This window comes from Mobula hypostoma, chromosome 10, assembly GCF_963921235.1.
Source record: "Mobula hypostoma chromosome 10, sMobHyp1.1, whole genome shotgun sequence".
Lineage (NCBI taxonomy): Eukaryota > Metazoa > Chordata > Chondrichthyes > Myliobatiformes > Myliobatidae > Mobula > Mobula hypostoma.
The window spans coordinates 29,627,043-29,646,889 of NC_086106.1; the positions used below are offsets into that span (position 1 = coordinate 29,627,043).

Here is a 19,847-nt window from a genome sequence, read left to right on the forward strand (position 1 = left end):
GTGCAGTCTGAAGTCTGCATATTGGAGAGAGGTGTTGCACTGACACGCCACCAGTGAGGGTAAGAATACAATGATTTGGCAGATGAATGTGTGGCTGAAGAATTGGCAAGGTTTTAGCTTTGTGGATCATTGGGTGTCACAAGGGCAGGAATTGTTGCTGGATGCTCTGGGCATTATATGTTTCAAAGGGGACAGGGAGGGAGGTAAAGGAGGTGAAGGTGTGGCATGACAAATCAGGGATAGTAATGCAGCTGCAGAAAGGGATGACATCGTGGAGGGATCAGAATGGGTGGAAGTCAGAAACAGGGAGGGAGTAATCATTCTATAGGGAACGTACTATGGGCTCTACCCTCCCCTCCCCCCCCCCCCAGAGACACTGAGGAACAGAATGGGAGACAGATTTTAGACAGGTGGAGAAATAAAATGGCAGTTCCCGTGGGTGACTTCAACTTCCCTAATATCGATGGGCAGCTTCTTAGTGTGAAAGGTTTAGATGGGGCACTTGTTAGGTGTGTCAGGAAATATTCCTGACACAATATGTCGTCAGGCCAACTAGAGGAGAGGCCATAATGGTTTTGGTACGAGGCAATGAACTAGGGAGAGGAGCATTTTGGAAACTCAGACATTTTCCAAAGCTTGGACAGGGATAGGATCAGATAATATAGGAAAATATTTAATTGGGAGAGAGTGAATTATTATGCTACTAGGCAGCAACCTGGAAGAGAAAACTGGGAACAGATATACTCAGGGAAATACACAACAGAAATGTGGAAGTTGTTTAGGGAACACATGAATGGAGTTCCTGATAGGTTTGTCCCATTGAGGCGGGGAAAGGATGCTAGGGTGAAGGAACTATGGTTGACAAAAGATGTGGAACATCTGGTCAAGAGGAAGAAAGAAGCATTTCTAAGGTTTAGGAAGCAAGGATCAGGCAGGACTTGAGAGAGGAAGGAGCTTAAGAATGGATTTAGGAGAGCTAGAAGGGGGCATGAGAAAGCCTTGCTGAGTAGAATTCAGGAAAACCCCAAGCCATTCTAGATGTATATGAAGAATAAGAGAGTAGGACTAATCAAGGATAGAAGAGGAACTGTGTTTTCCTTTCCCTTCTCAGCCTATCACCTCTCTAGTGCCCCTGCTCCTTCCCTTTCTCCCATCTCTACTCTCCCCTCCTATCAGATTCTTCCTCTTCAGTCCTTTACGCTCTGCACCTATCACCTCTCAGCTTCTCGTTTCATCCCCCCTCCCCCACCCACCTACATCCCCCCTCACCTGGCTTCACCTATCACCTTCTAGCTTGTACTCCTTCCCCTTTCCCCTTGTTATTCTGGCTTCTTCCCCCTTCCTTTTCAGTCCCGATGAGATGTGTTGGCCTGAAGGACTCATTATTCGTTTCTACAGATGCTGCCTGACCTGCTGAGTTCTTCCAGCATTTTGTGTGTGTTACTCTGGATTTTCAGCATCTGCAGAATCTTGTGTGTACTTAATGGATATTTGCTTCATATTCATCAGTGAGAGGGCCCCTGACAAATGTGAGGACAGCGTAAAATAGACTGATATACTGGATTACATCAACAGTAAGAAAGAGGATGTGATGGAACTTGTGAAAACTATTAGGATAAGTCCCCAGGGCCAGATGCGATATATCCCAGGTTATGACGGAAAATGAAGAAAGAGATTGCTGTGCTTTTGCCGATGATCTTTGTGTCCTCACTTGCCACAGGAGTAATACCAGAACATTGGAGGATGGCAAATGTTATTCCTTGGTTCAACAAAAGGAATAGAGATAAACCCTGGGAATTGTAGACCAGCTAGCCTTGAAGGATAGCCAGTATGCCTTTGTGAGAGACATGTCATGCCCCAGGAGCCTGATTGAATTATCTGAGGAAGTGACAAAACAAATTGATGAAGGTAGGGCAGTGTATGTGATGTACATGGAATCTAGTAAGGTGTTTGACAATTTTTCCCATGGTAGGCTCACTCAGAAAGTATGGAGGTATGGGATCCTGGGGTACTTGGAGAAATGGCTTGCCCATTGAAGGAAGAGAATGGTTGTAGATGGAGAGTATTCTGCCTGGAGGTCGGTGATGAGTGGTATTCTGCAGGGATCTGTTCTAAACATAGTCATAGAGTGATGAAATACTACAGCACAGAAACAGGCTCTTTGGCTCATCTAGTCCATGCTGAACCATTTATCTGCCTGGGTCCACCTGCACCCAGACCATAGTTCTCCATAATCCTCCAATCCATGTACCTATCCAAATTTCTCTAAAATGTTGAAATCGAATCTGTATCCACCATTTGCACTGGCAACTCATTCACTCTCACCACCCTCTGAGTGAAGACATTTCCCCTAAGCATTTTACCTTTCACCCCTAACCCATGATATCTAGCTGTAGTCTCACCCAACCTCAGCGGAAAAAGCCTGCTGGCAATAATCCTGTCTATACCCCTTTCATATACCTCTATCAGATTACCTCTTATTCTTCTACACTACAAGGAATAAAGTCCTAACCTATTCAGTATTTCTCTATAACTCAGGGCCTCAAGTCCCAGCAACATACTTGTACATTTTATCCACACTCTTTTAATCTTATGTACATCTTTCCTGTAGGTAGGTAACACTGCACACAGTACACTAACTTTTATGAGCAAGTGGAAGTGTGGTGAAGATTTTTGTAGGTAAAAGTAGGGGATTGCTAGGATGCAGAGCTGGGCTGAGAAGTGGCAGATGGAGTTCAATACAGAAAAGTGTAAAGAAATTCACTTTGGAAGTTTGGACTTGAAGGTAGAATACAGGCTTAATGGTAGGATTCTAAGCAGTGTGGAGGAACAGAGGGGTCTTGGAGTCCGTGTCTATGGATCCCTCAAAATTGCCACACATGTTGATAGATTGGTTAAAAAGGTGGACGGTGCATTGACCTTCATTAGTCAGGGAGTTGAGTTTCAAAGCAGCAGGATAATGTTGCACTTCTACAGACCATACTTGGAATATTGTGTTCAGTTCTGGTCACTTCATTATAGGAAAGAGAGGGCAGAGGAGGCTTACCAGGATGCTACCAACAGGAATTCTGCAGATGCTGGAAATTCAAGCAAGACACATCAAAGTTGCTGGTGAACGCAGCAGGCCAGGCAGCATCTCTAGGAAGAGGTGCAGTCAACGTTTCAGGCCGAGACCAGGATGCTGCCTAGATTGGACAGCATGTATTATGAGGGGATGTTAAGCAGGTTAGGGCTTTTCTCCTTGGAGCAAAGGAGGATAAGAGGTGACTTGATAGAGGTGTACAAGATGATAAAAGGGATAGATAGAGTGGGCAGCCAGGGACTTTTTCCCAGGGTGTGAATTGCTAATAAAGAGGGGGCTGAATTTTAAGGTGATTGGAGGAAAGTATATGGGTGGTGTCAAGTTTATTATTTGGAAAGTGGTGGGTGTGTGAAACACACTGCCAGGAGTGGTGGTAGAGGTAAATACATTAGGGGCATCTTAGAAACTCTTAGACAGGCACATGAATGATAGAAGAATGGAAGGCTATGTGGGACTAAAGGATCAGATTAATCTTAGAATTGGCTAAAGGTTCGATACAACATTGCGGGCCAAAGGGTCTGTTCTTTGCTGTATGTTCATAAAAGCAGCATGGAGATCTGAAAAAAAAAAATCACTGGAATATGTTGCCTACAATTGTGTAACTCAAAATAGACTTAACAATTCAGGTCACATCCTTTTCATCAGAACGAGAAAGGTCTGTCTAACCTGAATGTTTGCAGAGTTTCCCATTTTAAATTGTCTCTTTATTGTGAAGTTGATTAAGGACTTAAGTGATGACCCAAAGTCTAGAGATCTACTTAGTTCTTCAGAGTCTAGGAGATTAAGATGCATGGTATGCACTGTGAGTTGCTAGTTTGGATTCAGAATTGGCTTGTCAGTAGAAGACAATGGTAGTAGTAGAAGGGCCAGTGGTGTTCTGCAAGGATGATCTGTGTAGTTTGTGATATATATGCGTGAGTGTGAAAACTTGGATGAAAGTACAGATGGATGGGTTAGTAAATCCACAGACAACTCAAATGTTGGTGTTGAGGACAGTGAAAACGCCTGTCAAAGGATGCAACAAGATATAGATCAGTGACAAATATGGGAAGAGAAATGGCAGATGGAGTTTAATTTGGACAAGTGTGAGGCATTTCACTCTGGGAGATCAAACGTAAGGGTCAAGTGTACAGTTAATGGCAGAACCCTCAATGGCAATGACGTATGGAGGGATCGGGAGATCAAGTCCATAATTCCCTGAAAATAGTAACGTAAACAAATAGGTGGCAAAGAAGGTGTGTAACATGCTTCATTGTTCAAGGTACAGAGTATCACAATAAGGAAGTCATGTTGCAGCTATATCAAACTTTGGTTAGGCTGCCCCATTACAGAAAGGATGTGGAGGCTTTGGAAAGGGTACAGAAGTGGTTTATGAGAATGTTGCCTGGATTAGAGGGTATGAGCTATAAGGAGAGGTTGGAAAAAAGGATTGTTTTCTCTGGAGCATCAGGTTGAGGAAAGACCTAATTACAGTTCATAAAATTGAGAGGCATAGATAGAGTGGATACTCAGAAACTGCTTAAGATCCTGGAGTAGAAATGTCAAATATGAGATCACATAAAGTTAAGGTGGGGGAGGGAGTTTAAACAGGGTAGAAAGGAGCTGATTTGGGTTAGTCACCATGACCTTGTGCTTAGCAAGTCATGTCTAACCAATCTTATAAAGCTTTTTCAAGAGATTGGTGCAAAAAAACAAAAAAAAAATCCAGTGAGTGGCAGTTTTTGTTAATGAGAGAGGTCAGAGGAGAATGGCAGGTGTTGTTCAAGCTGGCAGGAAGGCAACAGTAACTCAAGTAACCATGCATTACAACAGTGGTGTGCAGAAGAGCACCTCTGTAACATGGAAGCAGGTTCACAGGTTTGGTGAGTGAGACAGAAAACAGTGATTATGAATAAACATATTAATAATTTACTTACAACCAGTAAAAATTCAACTACACATTTAAGTCCCCCAAATTACACAAACTACAAAACTAAATATTCAACAAGCAGTTACTTAGCTAAGAGTGCACATGGGCTCCCAATAGTTCTTCAGCACTGGTCACTACCTCAGTGTGAAGAGCCCTTGGAGGCAAAAGGAAAAGAGAGCGAGCCTCCTGAGCATGCAATTCTTATACCTCTGTGGTACCTGAAACCGGGCTCCAGTGCTGTGGCACACAAGGCAACCAATGGGAAAGAGCTGCTGCATATTCGAAGAGGCCAATCGACGACCAAAAAGTAAACTAACCCCCACATAATAAAGAAGAGAAATCTGCAGGTGCTGGAAATCAAAGTAATACACACAAAATGCTGGATGAACTCAGCAGGCCAGGCAGCAGCTATGGAAAAGAGTAAACAGTCGACATTTCAGGCTGAGGCCCTTCATCGCATAGCAACCTCTGAATGCCCAATACATTGAACCTTGAAGTGAATGGACTACAGCAGCAATAGACCACACCGGGTTCCACTCCAGTACCTAGTAGAGTGGCCATGCATTTGGATAGACAGGAACTGTCTAGGGATAGTCAACATGGGTTTGTGCATGGCAGGTTCTGTCTAACCAATCTCATAGGGCTGTTTGAGGTGGTTACCAGAAAAGTGGGTGTTAACTCGGACTTTAGCAAGGCTTTTGACAAAATTCCGCATGGGATGCTGGTTGAGACGGTTATGCTGCTTGGCATTCAGGATGAAGAAGTCAAGAAGAATTGAAGACAACATTGGTTTAGTGGGAGAAGCCAAAGAATGGTCGTAGATGGTTATCTTTCAGACTGGAGGCCTGTGACTGGTGGTGTGCCAGTTGTGTTTTTTTTAAAAAATCATCTATAATCATCTTGGGTGATAATGTGGTAAACTGGGTCGGCAAATTTGCAGATGACACCAAGATAGGGAGGGTGGAGAGAACAGTGAGGAAGATTATCAAAGCTTGCAAGCAGGATCTGCACCAGCTAGGATCATGGGCACAAAAATGGCTGATGGAATTTAACGTAGGTAAGTGTGAGGTGTTGCATTTTGGGAGAACGAATCAGCATGGGTCTTGCACAATAAATGATGGGGCTCTGGGGGGTGCTGTGGAGTGGAGGGCCCTGGGAATATAAACCTGTGGTCCCTTGAATACGGCATCACAGTTAGATAGGATCATAAAGCAAACTTTTAGCACACTGTAAACACAAAAGAGTCTGCAGAAGCTGGAAATTCAGAGTAACATACAAAATGCTGGAGGAACTCAGCAGGTCAGGCAGCATCTATTGAAAAGAATAAGCAGGTGACTTTTAGGGTCCAGACCCTTCATCAGGACTTTTGCTGCTGCCAACAGGAGCCTTTGGTTGTACACCACCAGTTTGCGGAATAGTTATTACCCCTCAACTATCAGGATCCTGAGCCAGCTTGGATAACTTCACTCAGTTAAGCACTGAACTGATCACTGAATGCAACATTGGATTCATTTTCAAGGACTCTACAACTCACGTTCTCAGTGTTATCTATCTTTCTATTTATTTATTGTTTTTGCACAGTTCGTCTTCTTATATACTTTGTTGCTTTTCATTGATTCTATTGTATTTCTTTGTTCTACTGTGAATGCCAGCAAGAAAATGAATCTCGCAATAGAAATAATGACATACACTGACAATAAATTTTTTAAACTTTGATTGAGTGGTGCTGCCAAACCCACCACTCACTCAATGTCAACAAAACTAATGAGCTGATTGTTGTATGAAGGAAGGGGAAGGAGGGCAAACCTGTGCCTCTTTCCACTGGGGTATTAGTGGTGCCGAAACTCAGCACTTTAAAATCTCTGGAGATTAACGAATCGGATGAGCTGTCTGGGACCAGCAGATAGATGCAATCAAAAGCAAAGAACCCCAGACTCCTCACTTTCTTAGGAGGTTAACAAACACTAACAAACATCTACAGGTGTCCTGTTGAAGTTATCCTGACTGGCTGCATCATGGTCTGGTATGACAATTTGAATGCATAGCCATGACAGGGGTGGTGAAAGAGGCAGATACATTAGGGGCATTTAAGATACTATTAAATAGACACATGGATGGTAGAAATATGGAGTTATGTAGGAAGGAAGAGTAAGATTAATCTTAGAGTAGGTTAACATTATGGGCCAAAGCACCTGTACTGTACTAAGCTGTTCTATGTCCTATGCACAAAAAGAGTGACTGCTTCAGCTCTGAGACCCTTACATGAACAGAAGAAGCTGCAGACTCAACCAAACACATCATGGGCTCAGCACTCCCCACAATCCGTAGTATATATAGGAGGTGCTACCTCAAGGCAACCTCCATCATCAACAATCACCACCACCTGGGCCATGCCATCTTTTTCCAGCTACCGTCAGGCAGGAGCTTCGTGTTTCTTCCTCCCTTCCCATCTAATTCTGACACCTCTTCTTCATTTCTCCAGCCCTGCTGAAGGTTCTCAGCCAGAAAAGTCGACTGAACTCTTTTCCATAGTTGCTGCCTGGCCTGCTGAGATCCCCCGGTATTTTTGTGTGTGTTGCTTGGATTTCCAGCATCTGCAGATTTTCTGGTTTGTGATTGACTTCCCTTTAACCATTTGGTTCTTGAACCAACCAGCACAACCCTAATCAGGACAGTTCAGCAACACTATGACTTCTTTGATCACTTTGCTCTAAAACAGACTTGGTTTGTTTGTTCTAATTGTGTTGTTTCTTGTAAAACAAAAGTTTGTGTTTCTTGTGAATGTTGCCCACGTGATGCCATGTGCCTGTGATGCTCCTGCAAGTGGGGTTTTCATTGCATCTCTGCCTACAGGTGCATATCCACAATAAACTCGACTTTGAGTAAGAAACTGCTGGAGGAATTATGAAATTCAGACAACTGTGGAGAGAAATAGACGTTTCGGGCTAAGATCCTTGTCCCGGACCCGAAATGTCGACTGTCTATTTCCCTCCATGGATGCAGCCTGATCAGCTGAGTTCCACCAGCATTTGGTGTGTTGCTCCATATTCTAACATCTGCAATGTCTTGTGTGTCCTAGAATAAATCTTTGGCGCATTCTAACCACATTTCCTTAATCCCATAGTCACTAACGGCACAATGAACGTTTCAAAGTTAATTCACAGCCAACCACCAGAATTAACCACGGTCGAGAACGGGAGCGTGTCGGAAGTGACGTCTGCCTCACGTGATTCCATTCACAGATATTTTCGGGAGCGCGATCGCAGGTAGGACCGGAGCAGCGCCGTTTTCATCAGTTCCGCGGTGCGAGCCCTCAGTGGGAATGGAAACAAGAATTCCCGCTTTAGCTCCGGTAGAACCGGGAAATGCAGAAAATAAGTTTCCCCTGCAAAGACGATTGAGTGGGGGTTGGTTAGAAGGAACAAAGGAAACATCACTGATACGGGGCGAGGCCATAGTTGTGCAGGTGAACCCATTGTTGAGGGACTTTGTTTTCTGGCGAATAGACTAACGAAAGTGGTCGGGGACAAAATAAAAGTCTTTTAAGATAGGACATGCAGGGCTGCTTCTAGGGCCTCTGGTTCCAGCTCGAGCTCTGGCACGTATTTTCAGTTTTTAAATGTCCCCTTATTTGCTTTCCACCTGTCCTTCATGTCAGCAAGGCGACTTTTTAAACAAAGTGTGAGACCAGGGTTGCAGAGACTTTCCCAGAGATACTTCCTTTGCACTCTTTAACAAGACAACTGCAGGTGCTGGAAAGCAAGTGCAAACAGAGACACAGATAAATTCGCCAGGTGGCATCTCTGTAAACAGACTATATGTTTAAAACTGCAGACCAGTAGATTTACGAAAAATAAATTGCGTCCTCTGAATTTCTTAAGTTTTTGAGGAGATCTTGGCTAGAGTGTATAGAAGGGAACCTTCAGGTGTATTTGGACTTCCAGAAAATGTTTGATTAGGTGCCTCACAAAAGGTTACATGTCAAGAATCCATGGTGTTGGAAGTAATAGATTGGTGTGAATGGAGGATTGGCTATGACTCAGGAAGCAGCGAGTAGGAATAAGTCTATGATCAGTAGTCTTTCAGGGAGATAGAGTGGATATGGAGAGGATATTTCCAGTACTGAGAGAGTCCAGAACTAAAGGGCACAGCCTTAGAATAGAAGGGCATCTCTTTAAAACAGAGGTGAGGAGGAATTTCTTTAGCCTGCGAGTGGTGATTCTGGAATTCACTGTCACAGATGGATGTGGAGGCAAATTAATTGGGTATATTTAAAGTGGCGGTTGATAAGTTCTTGATTAGTAAGAGTGTCAAAGGTTATGAGGAGAATGGGGTTGAGAGGGATACTAAGTCAGCCATAATCGAATGGCAGAGCAGAGTCAGTGGGCCAAATAGCTCATTTCTGTTCCTATGCCTTGTGATCTTGTGGGCAGGGTCAGTGCTGGGTCTGTAACCATTTACAAAAGAAACTATAACGCAGAGGAAGGGAGTAAGTATGAGGGAGCATATTTGCAGATGGCATAAAGTAGGTGGGAAGGTTAAGTTGCACAGGAGATGCAAATAGTTTACGGAGAGATTTTCAAAGGCTACACACACATATGGTCAAAGTTGGTAAGTAGACTGTAAAGTATTAAAATGTTAGTTTATTAATTTTGAAAGGAAGAACAGAATAATGGTGTTATTTCAATGATAAAAAGTTGTGCAAGAATTTTTTTTTTAAAGTGATGCTGCAGATAGCAAGGCACTTTAATGGAATTTTGGCCCTGTTTTAAGGTTATATAAAAAGTGGGAAGGCCTTAGCTACATGCATACAGCATACAGTTTTGGTGCCCCTATTTAAGGAAAGATGTTTCGTTGGAGGAAGTTCAGAGAAGGTTCACAAGGATGATTCTGCTTATGGTGGGATTGGCCTTGAAGGAAAGAGAGTAAACTGGTTGGGGCTCTGCCTTTTGAAGTGTAGAAGAATTGCAGGTGATCTTGAAACTCATAAGAAACTTATTGGTTTCAGAAAGATCTCCTGACATTCTTTTGCATTTTGGGGGCTCAACAGGGTTAAGCTGAGAGAATATTTCCTTTGGAACAAAAACTGTTGGAGGGATTCAGCATATGAGGGAAGAAAGGAACTGACATTTTGGGTTGAAAACCTGCATCTCCCATTTCTAATTTTGCTCTCCACTTAGAAAATAATCTGCCTTTATTCCTTCTACCAAAGTACATGACCATACACCTTATATTCTGTCTGGGTAGCCTCCAACCTGATGGCATGAATATTGACTTCTCTAACTTCTGTTAATGCCCCTCTTCCCCTTCACACCCCATCCCTTATTTGTTTATTTAAATTTTTAAATATTTCCCCCCTTTTTTCCTCTTTTTTTCTCCCTCTGTCCCTCTCACTATAACTCCTTGCCTGCTCTCTACCCTCCGGGCTCCCCTCCCCACTTCTCTTTCTCCCCAGGCGGCCTGTCCCATGGTCCTCTCCCTTCTCCAGCCTGGTATCTTTTCAGCTTTCCAGCTCTTAGATCCACCCCTCCCCTCCTGTCTTCTATCATTTCCGATCTCCCCCCCCGCCCCCACTTTCAAATCTCTTACTAGCTCTTCCTTCAGTTAGCCCTGACGAAGGGTCTCGGCCCGAAACGTCAACTGCACCTCTTCCTAGAGATGCTGCCTGGCCTGCTGTGTTCACCAGCATTTTTTGTGTGTGTTAGTTAAAAATAGACGAGGCAGTCTCGGCAGAAAGAAAATCAGGGTTAACTTTTTAAGTTTGATACCACTAATTCTAAGTGAGAAAGGTTTAAAAAGTAATTGGTTGGTTGTCAGTGAGAGAGAAGGTGAGAGGTGCTCTTGTAGAAGGCTGGGACCAAATGGAACATCACATCATTTGGAAACATTATGCTTGGTTGACTGTTCTGAGTTGTTAGTAGTAGGACTGTTCGGCTTACCTGGCAGGGCAGATATGAGATGTCAGTAGTTGGACTGTTTGGCACACCTGGCAGCTCAGGTACGAGTTAGTAGTAGGACTGTTCGGCACACCTGGCAGGTCAGATATGAGGTGTTAGTAGTGGGACTGTTCGGCACACCTGGCAGGTCAGGTATGAGATGTTAGTAGTGGGACCATTCGGCACACCTGGCAGGTCAGGTATGAGATGTTAGTAGTGAGACATTTGGCACACCTGGTAGCTCAGGTATGAGATGTTAGCAGTGGGACCATTCGGCACACCTGGCAGGTCAGGTATGAGATGTTAGTAGTGGGACCATTCGGCACACCTGGCAGGTCAGATATGAGGTGTTAGTAGTGAGACCATTCGGCACACCTGGCAGGTCAGGTACGAGTTAGTAGTAGGACTGTTCGGCACACCTGGTATGTCAGGTATGAGGTGTTAGTAGTGGGACTGTTCGGCACACCTGGCAGGTCAGGTATGGGATATTAGTAGTGGGACTGTTCGGCACACCTGGCAGGTCAGATATGAGGTGTTAGTAGTGGGACTGTTCGGCACACCTGGCAGGTCAGGTACGAGTTAGTAGTAGGACTGTTCGGCACACCTGGTATGTCAGGTATGAGGTGTTAGTAGTGGGACTGTTCAGCACACCTGGCAGGTCAGGTATGGGATGTTAGTAGTGGGACTGTTCGGCACACCTGGCAGGTCAGATATGAGGTGTTAGTAGTGGGACTGTTCGGCACACCTGGCAGGTCAGGTATGAGATGTTAGCAGTGGGACCATTCGGCACACCTGGCAGGTCAGGTATGGGATGTTAGTAGTGAGACGTTTGGCACACCTGGTAGCTCAGGTATGAGATGTTAGCAGTGGGACCATTCGGCACACCTGGCAGGTCAGGTATGGGATGTTAGTAGTGAGACGTTTGGCACACCTGATAGCTCAGGTATGAGATGTTAGCAGTGGGACCATTCGGCACACCTGGCAGGTCAGGTATGGGATGTTAGTTGTGAGACGTTTGGCACACCTGGTAGCTCAGGTATGAGATGTTAGCAGTGGGACCATTCAGCACACCTGGCAGGTCAAGCTGTACTATCAGAAAGAATATCTGAGACAAAACACATTGTATGAAAAATCAAGTCAAGTCAAAGCAAATTTACCTCATTTTCATGCAGATATACACAGGAAAATGAATAAATACCATAGAATTATGAAAAACCATATATAAAGACTGATAAACAACCATTGTGCAAAAGAAGACAAATCGTGCAAATAATAAAAAAGTAAATAAATAATACTGAGAACATGAGTTGTGGAGTCCCTGAAAGTGAGTCCATAGGTTGTGGAGCCAGTTCAGTGTTGAGATGAATGAACGTATCCACACCGGTTCAGGAGCCTGATGGTTGAGGGGTAATAACTGTTCCTGAACCCAGTGGTGTGGCACTTAAGGCTCTGTACCTCCTTCCCAATGGAAGTAGTGAGAAGGCAGCATGACTTACGGGGAGAAGGCCAGGAACTGGAGTTGAGGAGAAGATTAAAAAAGAGGATCAGCCATATTTTAATGGTGGAGCAGACTTGATGGGCTAGATGGTCTAATTCTGCTCCTGTGCCTCAATGAACTTGGGTAGTGGGAGTCATTGGTGATGGATGCTGCTTTCTTGCACTCCTTGAAAATGTTTTCTGTTCCTGGCAATAATGGCCAATTCTGATAAAGACAAAAATAAAGTCAGAGCCTCAGAAGGCTGGAATGTGCCCAGATTGTAGGGTGCTGTTTGCTGCTTAAGTTCACTTGTTCCTCAAGATTTGTAACAGTGCAATGTCACAGCGTACCTGGGAAACTAAATTTATCTCTTCTGAAATGCTGTTCTTTACCAAGCAAAAAAAAAGGAAAACAAACATTGGTGAGGCCTAATTTGGACTATTGTGTATATTTCTGGTCATCCACCTAAAGGAAAGGTATCAATAAGATGGAAAGAGTACAGAGAAAATTTAGAAGGATGTTGTTGGGACTTGAAGACCTGAGTTAGGGGGAAAGGTTAAAAAGGTTAGGACTTAATTCAGTGGAGTGTAGGAAGATGAGAGAAGATTTGACAGAGGTATATAAAATTATGAGTGGTATAGATAGGGTAAGTGTAAGCAGGTTGGGTGAAACTACAAACCCCATTTCCAGAAAAGTTGGGATATTTTCCAAAATGCAATAAAAACAAAAATCTGTGATATGCTAATTCACGTGAACCTTTATTTAACTGACAAAAGTACAAAGAAAAGATTTTCAATAGTTTTACTGACCAACTTAATTGTATTTTGTAAACATACACAAATTTAGAATTTGATGGCTGCAACACACTCAACAAAAGTTGGGACAGAGGTATGTTTACCATTGTGTTACATCACCTTTCCTTTCAATAACACTTTTTAATCGTTTTGGAACTGAGGATACTAATTGCAGTAGATTTGCAATTGGAAATTTTGTCCATTCTTGCTTGAGAAAAGACTTCAGCTGCTCAACAGTCTGTGGTCTCCGTTGTCTGATTCTCCTCTTCATGATGCACCATACATTTTCAATAGGAGATATATCTGGACTGGCAGCAGGCCAGTCAAGCACATGCACTCTGCGTCTACAAAGCCACGCTGTTGTAGCCCGTGCAGAATGTGATCTGGCATTGTCCTGCTGAAATAAGCATGGACGTCCCGGGAAGAGATGTTGCCTTGATGGCAACATATGTCTCTCTAAGATCCTAATACACGCCTCAGAGTCAATGGTACCTTCACATACATGCAACTCACCCACACCGTGGGCACTGATGCACCCCCATACCATCACAGATGCTGGCTTTTGCACCTTTCGCTGATGACAATCTGAATGGTTGTTTTCATCTTTGGCATGGAGAACTTGACGCCTGTTTTTTCCGAAAACTAGCTGAAATGTGGACTCACCTGACCACAGCACACGGTTCCACAGTCTTTCGGTCCATCTGAGATGAGCTTGGGCCCAGAGAACTCGCCGGCGTTTCTGCATTGAGTTGATGTATGGCTTCCTCCTTGCGTAATACAGTTTCAAGTTGCATTTCTGGATGCAGCGATGGACTGTGTTGAGTGACAATGGTTTTCCGAAGTACTCCCGAGCCCAGGTGGCTATAATTGTCACAGTAGCATAACGGTTTCTTAGGCAGTGCCGCCTGAGGTCTCGAAGATCACGCGCATTCAACAGTGGTTTCCGACCTTGCCCTTTACACACTGAGATGTCTCTGAATTCTCTGAATCTTTTCACAATATTATGTACTGTAGATGTTGAAAGACCTAAATTCTCTGCAATCTTGCATTGAGAAATGTTCCTTTTGAACTGACTAACAATTCTCTCACGAATTTTGGCGCAAAGGGGTGAGCCACAACCCATCCTTGCTTGCGAAGACTGAGCCTTTGCTGGACGCTACTTTTATACCCAGTCATGATACCTCAGCTGCTACCAATTAGCCTGCTTAATGTGGAGTTTTCCAATCCAGTGTTACTTGAATATTCTGTGCACTTTTCAATCTTATTTTAACTCTGTCCCAACTTCTGTTGTGTGTTGCAGCCATCAAATTCTAAATTTGTGTATGTTTACAAAATACAATTAAGTTGGTCAGTAAAATTATTGAAAATCTTCTTTGTACTTTTGTCAGTTAAATAAAGGTTCACGTGAATTAACATATCACAGATTTTTGTTTTTATTGCGTTTTGGAAAATATCCCAACTTTTCTGGAAATGGGGTTTGTAGAATTAGGGATAGATTTAGGGTGAAAGGTTAAATACTTAAGGGGAACCTGAGTGGGAATTTCTTCACTCTGAGGGCCGTGAGAGTGCGGAACGAGCTGCCTTGGTTTGATTCCAACATTTATGAGAAATTTGGATGGGCGGAGTATGGAAGGCCATAATGCAGGAACTCTGGGACGAAGCAAATAACAGTTTCGCATGGGCAGGAGGGCCCAAAAGCCTGTTCTGTGCTGTAGGGCTCTGTGACTATGAACAAAGCAGGCACCTGTGGAGGCAGAGGGCAAGCCCATGTTTTTGGGTTCACCAGCACTTAAATGTGGAAGTGGGGAATGCTGTGAGTGAGAATGTTCAAGAGCACTGACTATGGAAAGAGCTTGAGCCAGTTACAGAGCACGAAGCAGAGGCATGACAGATACATCAGGGAGAGAGGGGCAGGGAGTGTGTGTGAGTGTGTGTGTGTGAGAGAGAGAGTGTGTCTGAGTGTGTGTGTGTGTGTGTGTGGTCTTGAATCATCTTGGAGAGAAACTAGAAATATTTTCAAGTCTATTAAGGATTAAGCAAATACAGCAAATTTGGATTGGGACACATCGGGACCTACATTTTCGCCCAATTAAGCAACTGCCCCATGGAAATAATAATTAGCTGAAGTTTCATGGAAATAATTAAAAAAGTATAAAAACACAAACTGAGTAACAAGCTATGTATTTAAATGAAATAAAGACCAAATTAGAACACTAGCAATACTACTACAGTACTATAAAACTGTTTATTAGTTCTTAATGATAATTGACAGAGGAATTCATCCAGTGTACCTTGCAGTGATCTTTTGATTGAGTGTACATGAACAAAATTAGCACGGGCACCTAATATAGATAATGAACTCCCTTCATACAATGTTTTCGACAATTGCATCCTCAAAATCTTCATTTTCATGTATCATTTAAGATGATTGTCAATACCTTCAAATTCTTCATAGTTCCATACTTGTTGAAGTAGTGAAATCGTTTCATTTTAACTTCCAGCCATTTCTGGCGTTACCAAGCCTGTATGTTTGAAACTGCAGTGAGTAAAACAGTTCCAAATCGCCTTACTGCTTATTTCTCACCAACTATCAGTGACAACAATCACTGCTTTTTGAACACAAACACATTCTCCAATGCTATTTAAAAACTGTTGTAAACACAGTGTAGTGTCTAACAGCCACACAAGTGCATGCAACTGATGCCACTAAGGAACTGTTCGGTTATCAGTCTCCTGTCCCAGTTAATCGGCTAGTGTTCCACAAAACAAAAGGAATCTCAGATATTTTAACAATTAGATTTGTTCTTTCAAAGTTATTCCAAATAAGCAGCTGCCCCGATTAACTGGAATCCACTCTTATTTCTGTACCAAAACTATATATCTTTTGTATTTCCTTTGAAAAGAGACAATTCCCCATGCAAACTTATGGAGTGCACACTGAGTTTTTGGTGATCTCAGCAAGTCAGGCAACAAGTATAATGTGAAATAAACAGTTCATGTTTCGGGCTCAGAATGTCAACTGCTTATTTTCCTCCATAGATGCTGCCTGAGGTGCTCCAACATGTTGTGTGTTCTGTTCAAGATATATAGCATCTGCAGAATCTGCAAACTTCTGTGTGTGCATATAATGTATGGGATGAAGCTCACTTGTTGAAACAGCATTGATCCAGGGTCTAAAGAGAAGCAAACTCATCTTCACTGTTACGACAAGTATGGGAAAGGATTCGTTCATCATGCCTGATGCTACACCAATAAGTTTAGTGTGGAGAGAGGACATTCGCCTGTTTTGAATGTGGAAAGAAATTCATTCTTATTGAACTTGGTGAGAGACCAATGAGTTCATACCTGGGACAGACCATCTGCCTGCTCTGAGTGTGGAAGGAGTTGTACTCAGTCATCCAAACTGATGGCACACCAGCGAGTTCATACTGAGGTGAGGCCGTTCATCTGCTCTACATGTGGGAAGAGATTCACTCGGGCATCCAGCCTGATGGTACATCAGCGAATTCACACTGGCGAAAGGCCTTTCACTTGCTCCGAGTGTGGGAAAGGATTTACTCATTCATCCAGCCTGAACTTACACAGGAAAAGGCACACTGGGGACAGGCCATTTAGCTGCTCTGAATGTGAGAAGAGGTTCATTAATTCATCCAGCCTCCTGAGACACCAGCAAGTTCACACTGGGGAGAGGCCATTCTCCTGCTCTGAGTGTGGGAAGAGATTCACTCAGTCATCTGAGCTGTTCTTACACCAGCGAATTCACACTGGGGAGAGGCCATTCTCATGCTCCGAATGTGGGAAGAAATTTGCTCAGTCATCAAGTCTGCGGGCACACCAGCGAATCCACACTGGAGACAGGCCCTTTGCCTGTACTGAGTGTGGAAAGAGATTCACTCGGTCATCCAATCTGCAGTTACACCAGCAAATTCATAGTGGGGAGAGGACATTCATCTGTTCTGAATGTGGGAAAGGATTCACTCGGTCATCTGAACTGCTTCTACACCAAGGAGTTCACACTGGGGAGAAGCCGTTTAACTGCTCTGAATGCGGGAAAGGATTCACCCGGTCATCTGAGCTGCTTTCACATCAGCGAATTCACACTGGGGAGAGACCATTCACCTGCTCTGAATGTGGGAAGGGATTCACCCGGTCATCTGAGCTGCTCTTACACCAAAGGGTTCACACTGGGGAGAAGCCGTTCACATGCAGCGTGTGTGGGCAGAGCTTTGCTCGGTCATCCAGCATGAGGAGACACCAGAGAAGCCACACTGGAGAGAGGCCCTTCACCTGCAATGACTGTGGGCAGAGGTTCATGCGGTCATCCAGTCTGCGGACACACCAGCGAATCCACACTGGAGAGAGGCCCTTTGCCTGCACTGATTGTGGGAAGAGGTTCACTCAGTCATCTAACCTGCAGTCACACCAGCGAATCCACAATGGGGAGAGGACATTCATCTGCTCCGAGTGTGGAAAGAGGTTCACTCGGTCATCTGAGCTGTGCTTGCACCAGCGAACACACACTGGGGAGAGGCCATTCACCTGCTCGGAGTGTGGGAAGGGGTTCACTCGGTCATCTGAGCTGCTTTTACACCAGCGAACTCACACTGGGGAGAAGCCCTTCAGATGCACCAAGTGTGGGAGGAGATTCACTCAGTCGTCCAACCTGCGGACACACCAGCGAATTCACGACGGGGAGAGGTCCTTCATCTGTTCTGTATGTGGGGAGGGATTCACCCGGCCATCTGAGCTGCTTTTACACCAGCAAATTCACACTGGAGAGAGACCCTTCACCTGCTCAGTATGTGGGGAGGGATTCACCCAGTCATCCGAATTGCTTCTGCATCAGCGGGTTCACAATGAAGGGGGTCCATTCACCTGCACTGAGTGTGGGCAAAGATTCGTTCAGTCTTCCAGCCTGCGGATGCACCAGCAAGTTCATACTGGGGAACGGCCCTTCACCTGCACCAAGTGTGGTAAGGGATTCATTCGGTCATCCCACCTGCAGACTCATCAGCGAATACACACTGGTGAGAGGCCATTCGTTTGCACTGAGTGCGGGAAGAGATTCACTCAGTCATCCACCCTGCGGACACATCAGCAGATTCACAAAGGGGAGAGGTCCTTCACCTGCAGTGAGTGTGGAAAGAGATTCACTCGGTCATCCAGTCTGAGAACACACCAGCAAATTCACACTGGGGAGAAACCCTTTGTTTGCATGGAGTGTGGAAGGAGATTCATTCAGTTATCCAACCTGCGAACTCACCAACGAATTCACACTGGAGAGAAGCCATTCATCTGCTCCGTGTGTGGAAAGGGCTTTACTCGGTCATCCCACCTACAGAAACATCAGTGCAAAAACACTGAGGAGAAACATGATGTGTGCTGAATATTCGGTATTCAAAGTCAAAGTAAATAGATTATCAAAGTACATTTATGTCACCATTTACTACCCTGAGATTAATTTTCTTGCAGGCACTTACAGGAAAATAAAGAGATACAGCAGAATTATGGAAAAGCTATACATAAACAATAATTTACAAACAACCAATGTGCAAAAGACAAATTGTGCAAATAAAATTAATACTAAGAACGTGAGTCGTTCAGAGTCCTTGAGAGCAAGTCTGTAGGTTGTCGAATCAGTTCAGAGTTGAGGTGAGTGAAGTTATTCACACCAGTTTAGAAGCCTGATGGGTTGAGGGGTAATAACTGTTCCTGAACCTGGTGGTGTGGGACCCAAGGCTCCTGTACATCCTTCCCGATGGAAGTAGTGGGAAGAGAGCATAGCCTGGATAGCGGGCGAATGCTGCTTTCTTGTGGCAGTGCTTCATGTAGATGTGCTGAATGGTGGAGATGGATGGGGCTGTGTTCACTACATCAGTACTGCTGGAAGCAGTGTAAGTTCCCAGATAGCTTCAGGTGTCAGATTATGTCGCTATTGCTGTTGCTGATCTCTCCTTGGAACAAACCCCAGACACTTGGTAGAGGCGTTTTATTTTGCTGATGTACTGGGCTAGAGTTTAATATTCTGGATCCATGATGAATAAATCAGTTCTGTTCTAAACACATTATCTCGGGCCCATTCGTAACTCTACTGCACATTGTATGTATTGCAAAGAGGCCATTTGGCCCATCCCATCCCTTCAAGGGTTTCTGTTCCACACCAGCCTCTTTCCATCTCAGCCGGTATGAATATTCTTAACAAACGTTGGCATGCAGCCAAGTGGTTAAGGCGTCAGTCTCGTGACCTCAAGGTCGATAGTTCAGCTGAGGCAGCGTGTGTGTCTTCGAGCAAGGCACTTAACCACACATTGCTCTGTGACGACATCGGTGCCAAGCTGTATTGGCCCTAGTGCCCTTCCCTTGGACAACATCGGTGGCGTGGAGAGGGGAGACTTGCAGCATGGGCAACTGCCTGTCTTCCATACAACCTTGCCCTGGAAACCTTCCAGGACGCAAATCCATGGTCTCATGAGACAAACGGATGCCTATAATCATAATAATAATAGAATACTAGAGATGTAGCTTGGAAACGGGCTTTTTGGCCCATCAAGTGTATGCTAATCATCAACTTCCCATCTACTCTAATGCTCCATTAATCCAATTTTAATAAATTTTCCCTGCATTCCCCCCCCCTTGCCTCCACCAGTCT

General features: G+C 44.2%; 1 protein-coding gene across 1 annotated transcript; it reads left to right on the top strand.

Annotated features, from left to right (window-relative positions):
- The first annotated feature begins 8,236 nt into the window (after nt 1–8,236).
- On the top strand, nt 8,237–19,215 carry LOC134352755 (gastrula zinc finger protein XlCGF26.1-like). Its single transcript, XM_063060185.1, has 2 exons — nt 8,237–8,257; nt 16,238–19,215. The coding sequence occupies exon 2, from the start codon at nt 16,605–16,607 to the stop codon at nt 18,582–18,584; it is 1,980 nt and encodes a 659-aa protein (XP_062916255.1). The 5' UTR covers nt 8,237–8,257; nt 16,238–16,604; the 3' UTR covers nt 18,585–19,215.
- Nucleotides 19,216–19,847: the final 632 nt, after the last annotated feature.

Excerpts from the sequence above, each read along its gene's own strand:
- LOC134352755 (XM_063060185.1), top strand. The coding sequence starts at position 16,605 with ATGGCACACCAGCGAGTTCATACTGAGGTGAGGCCGTTCATCTGCTCT.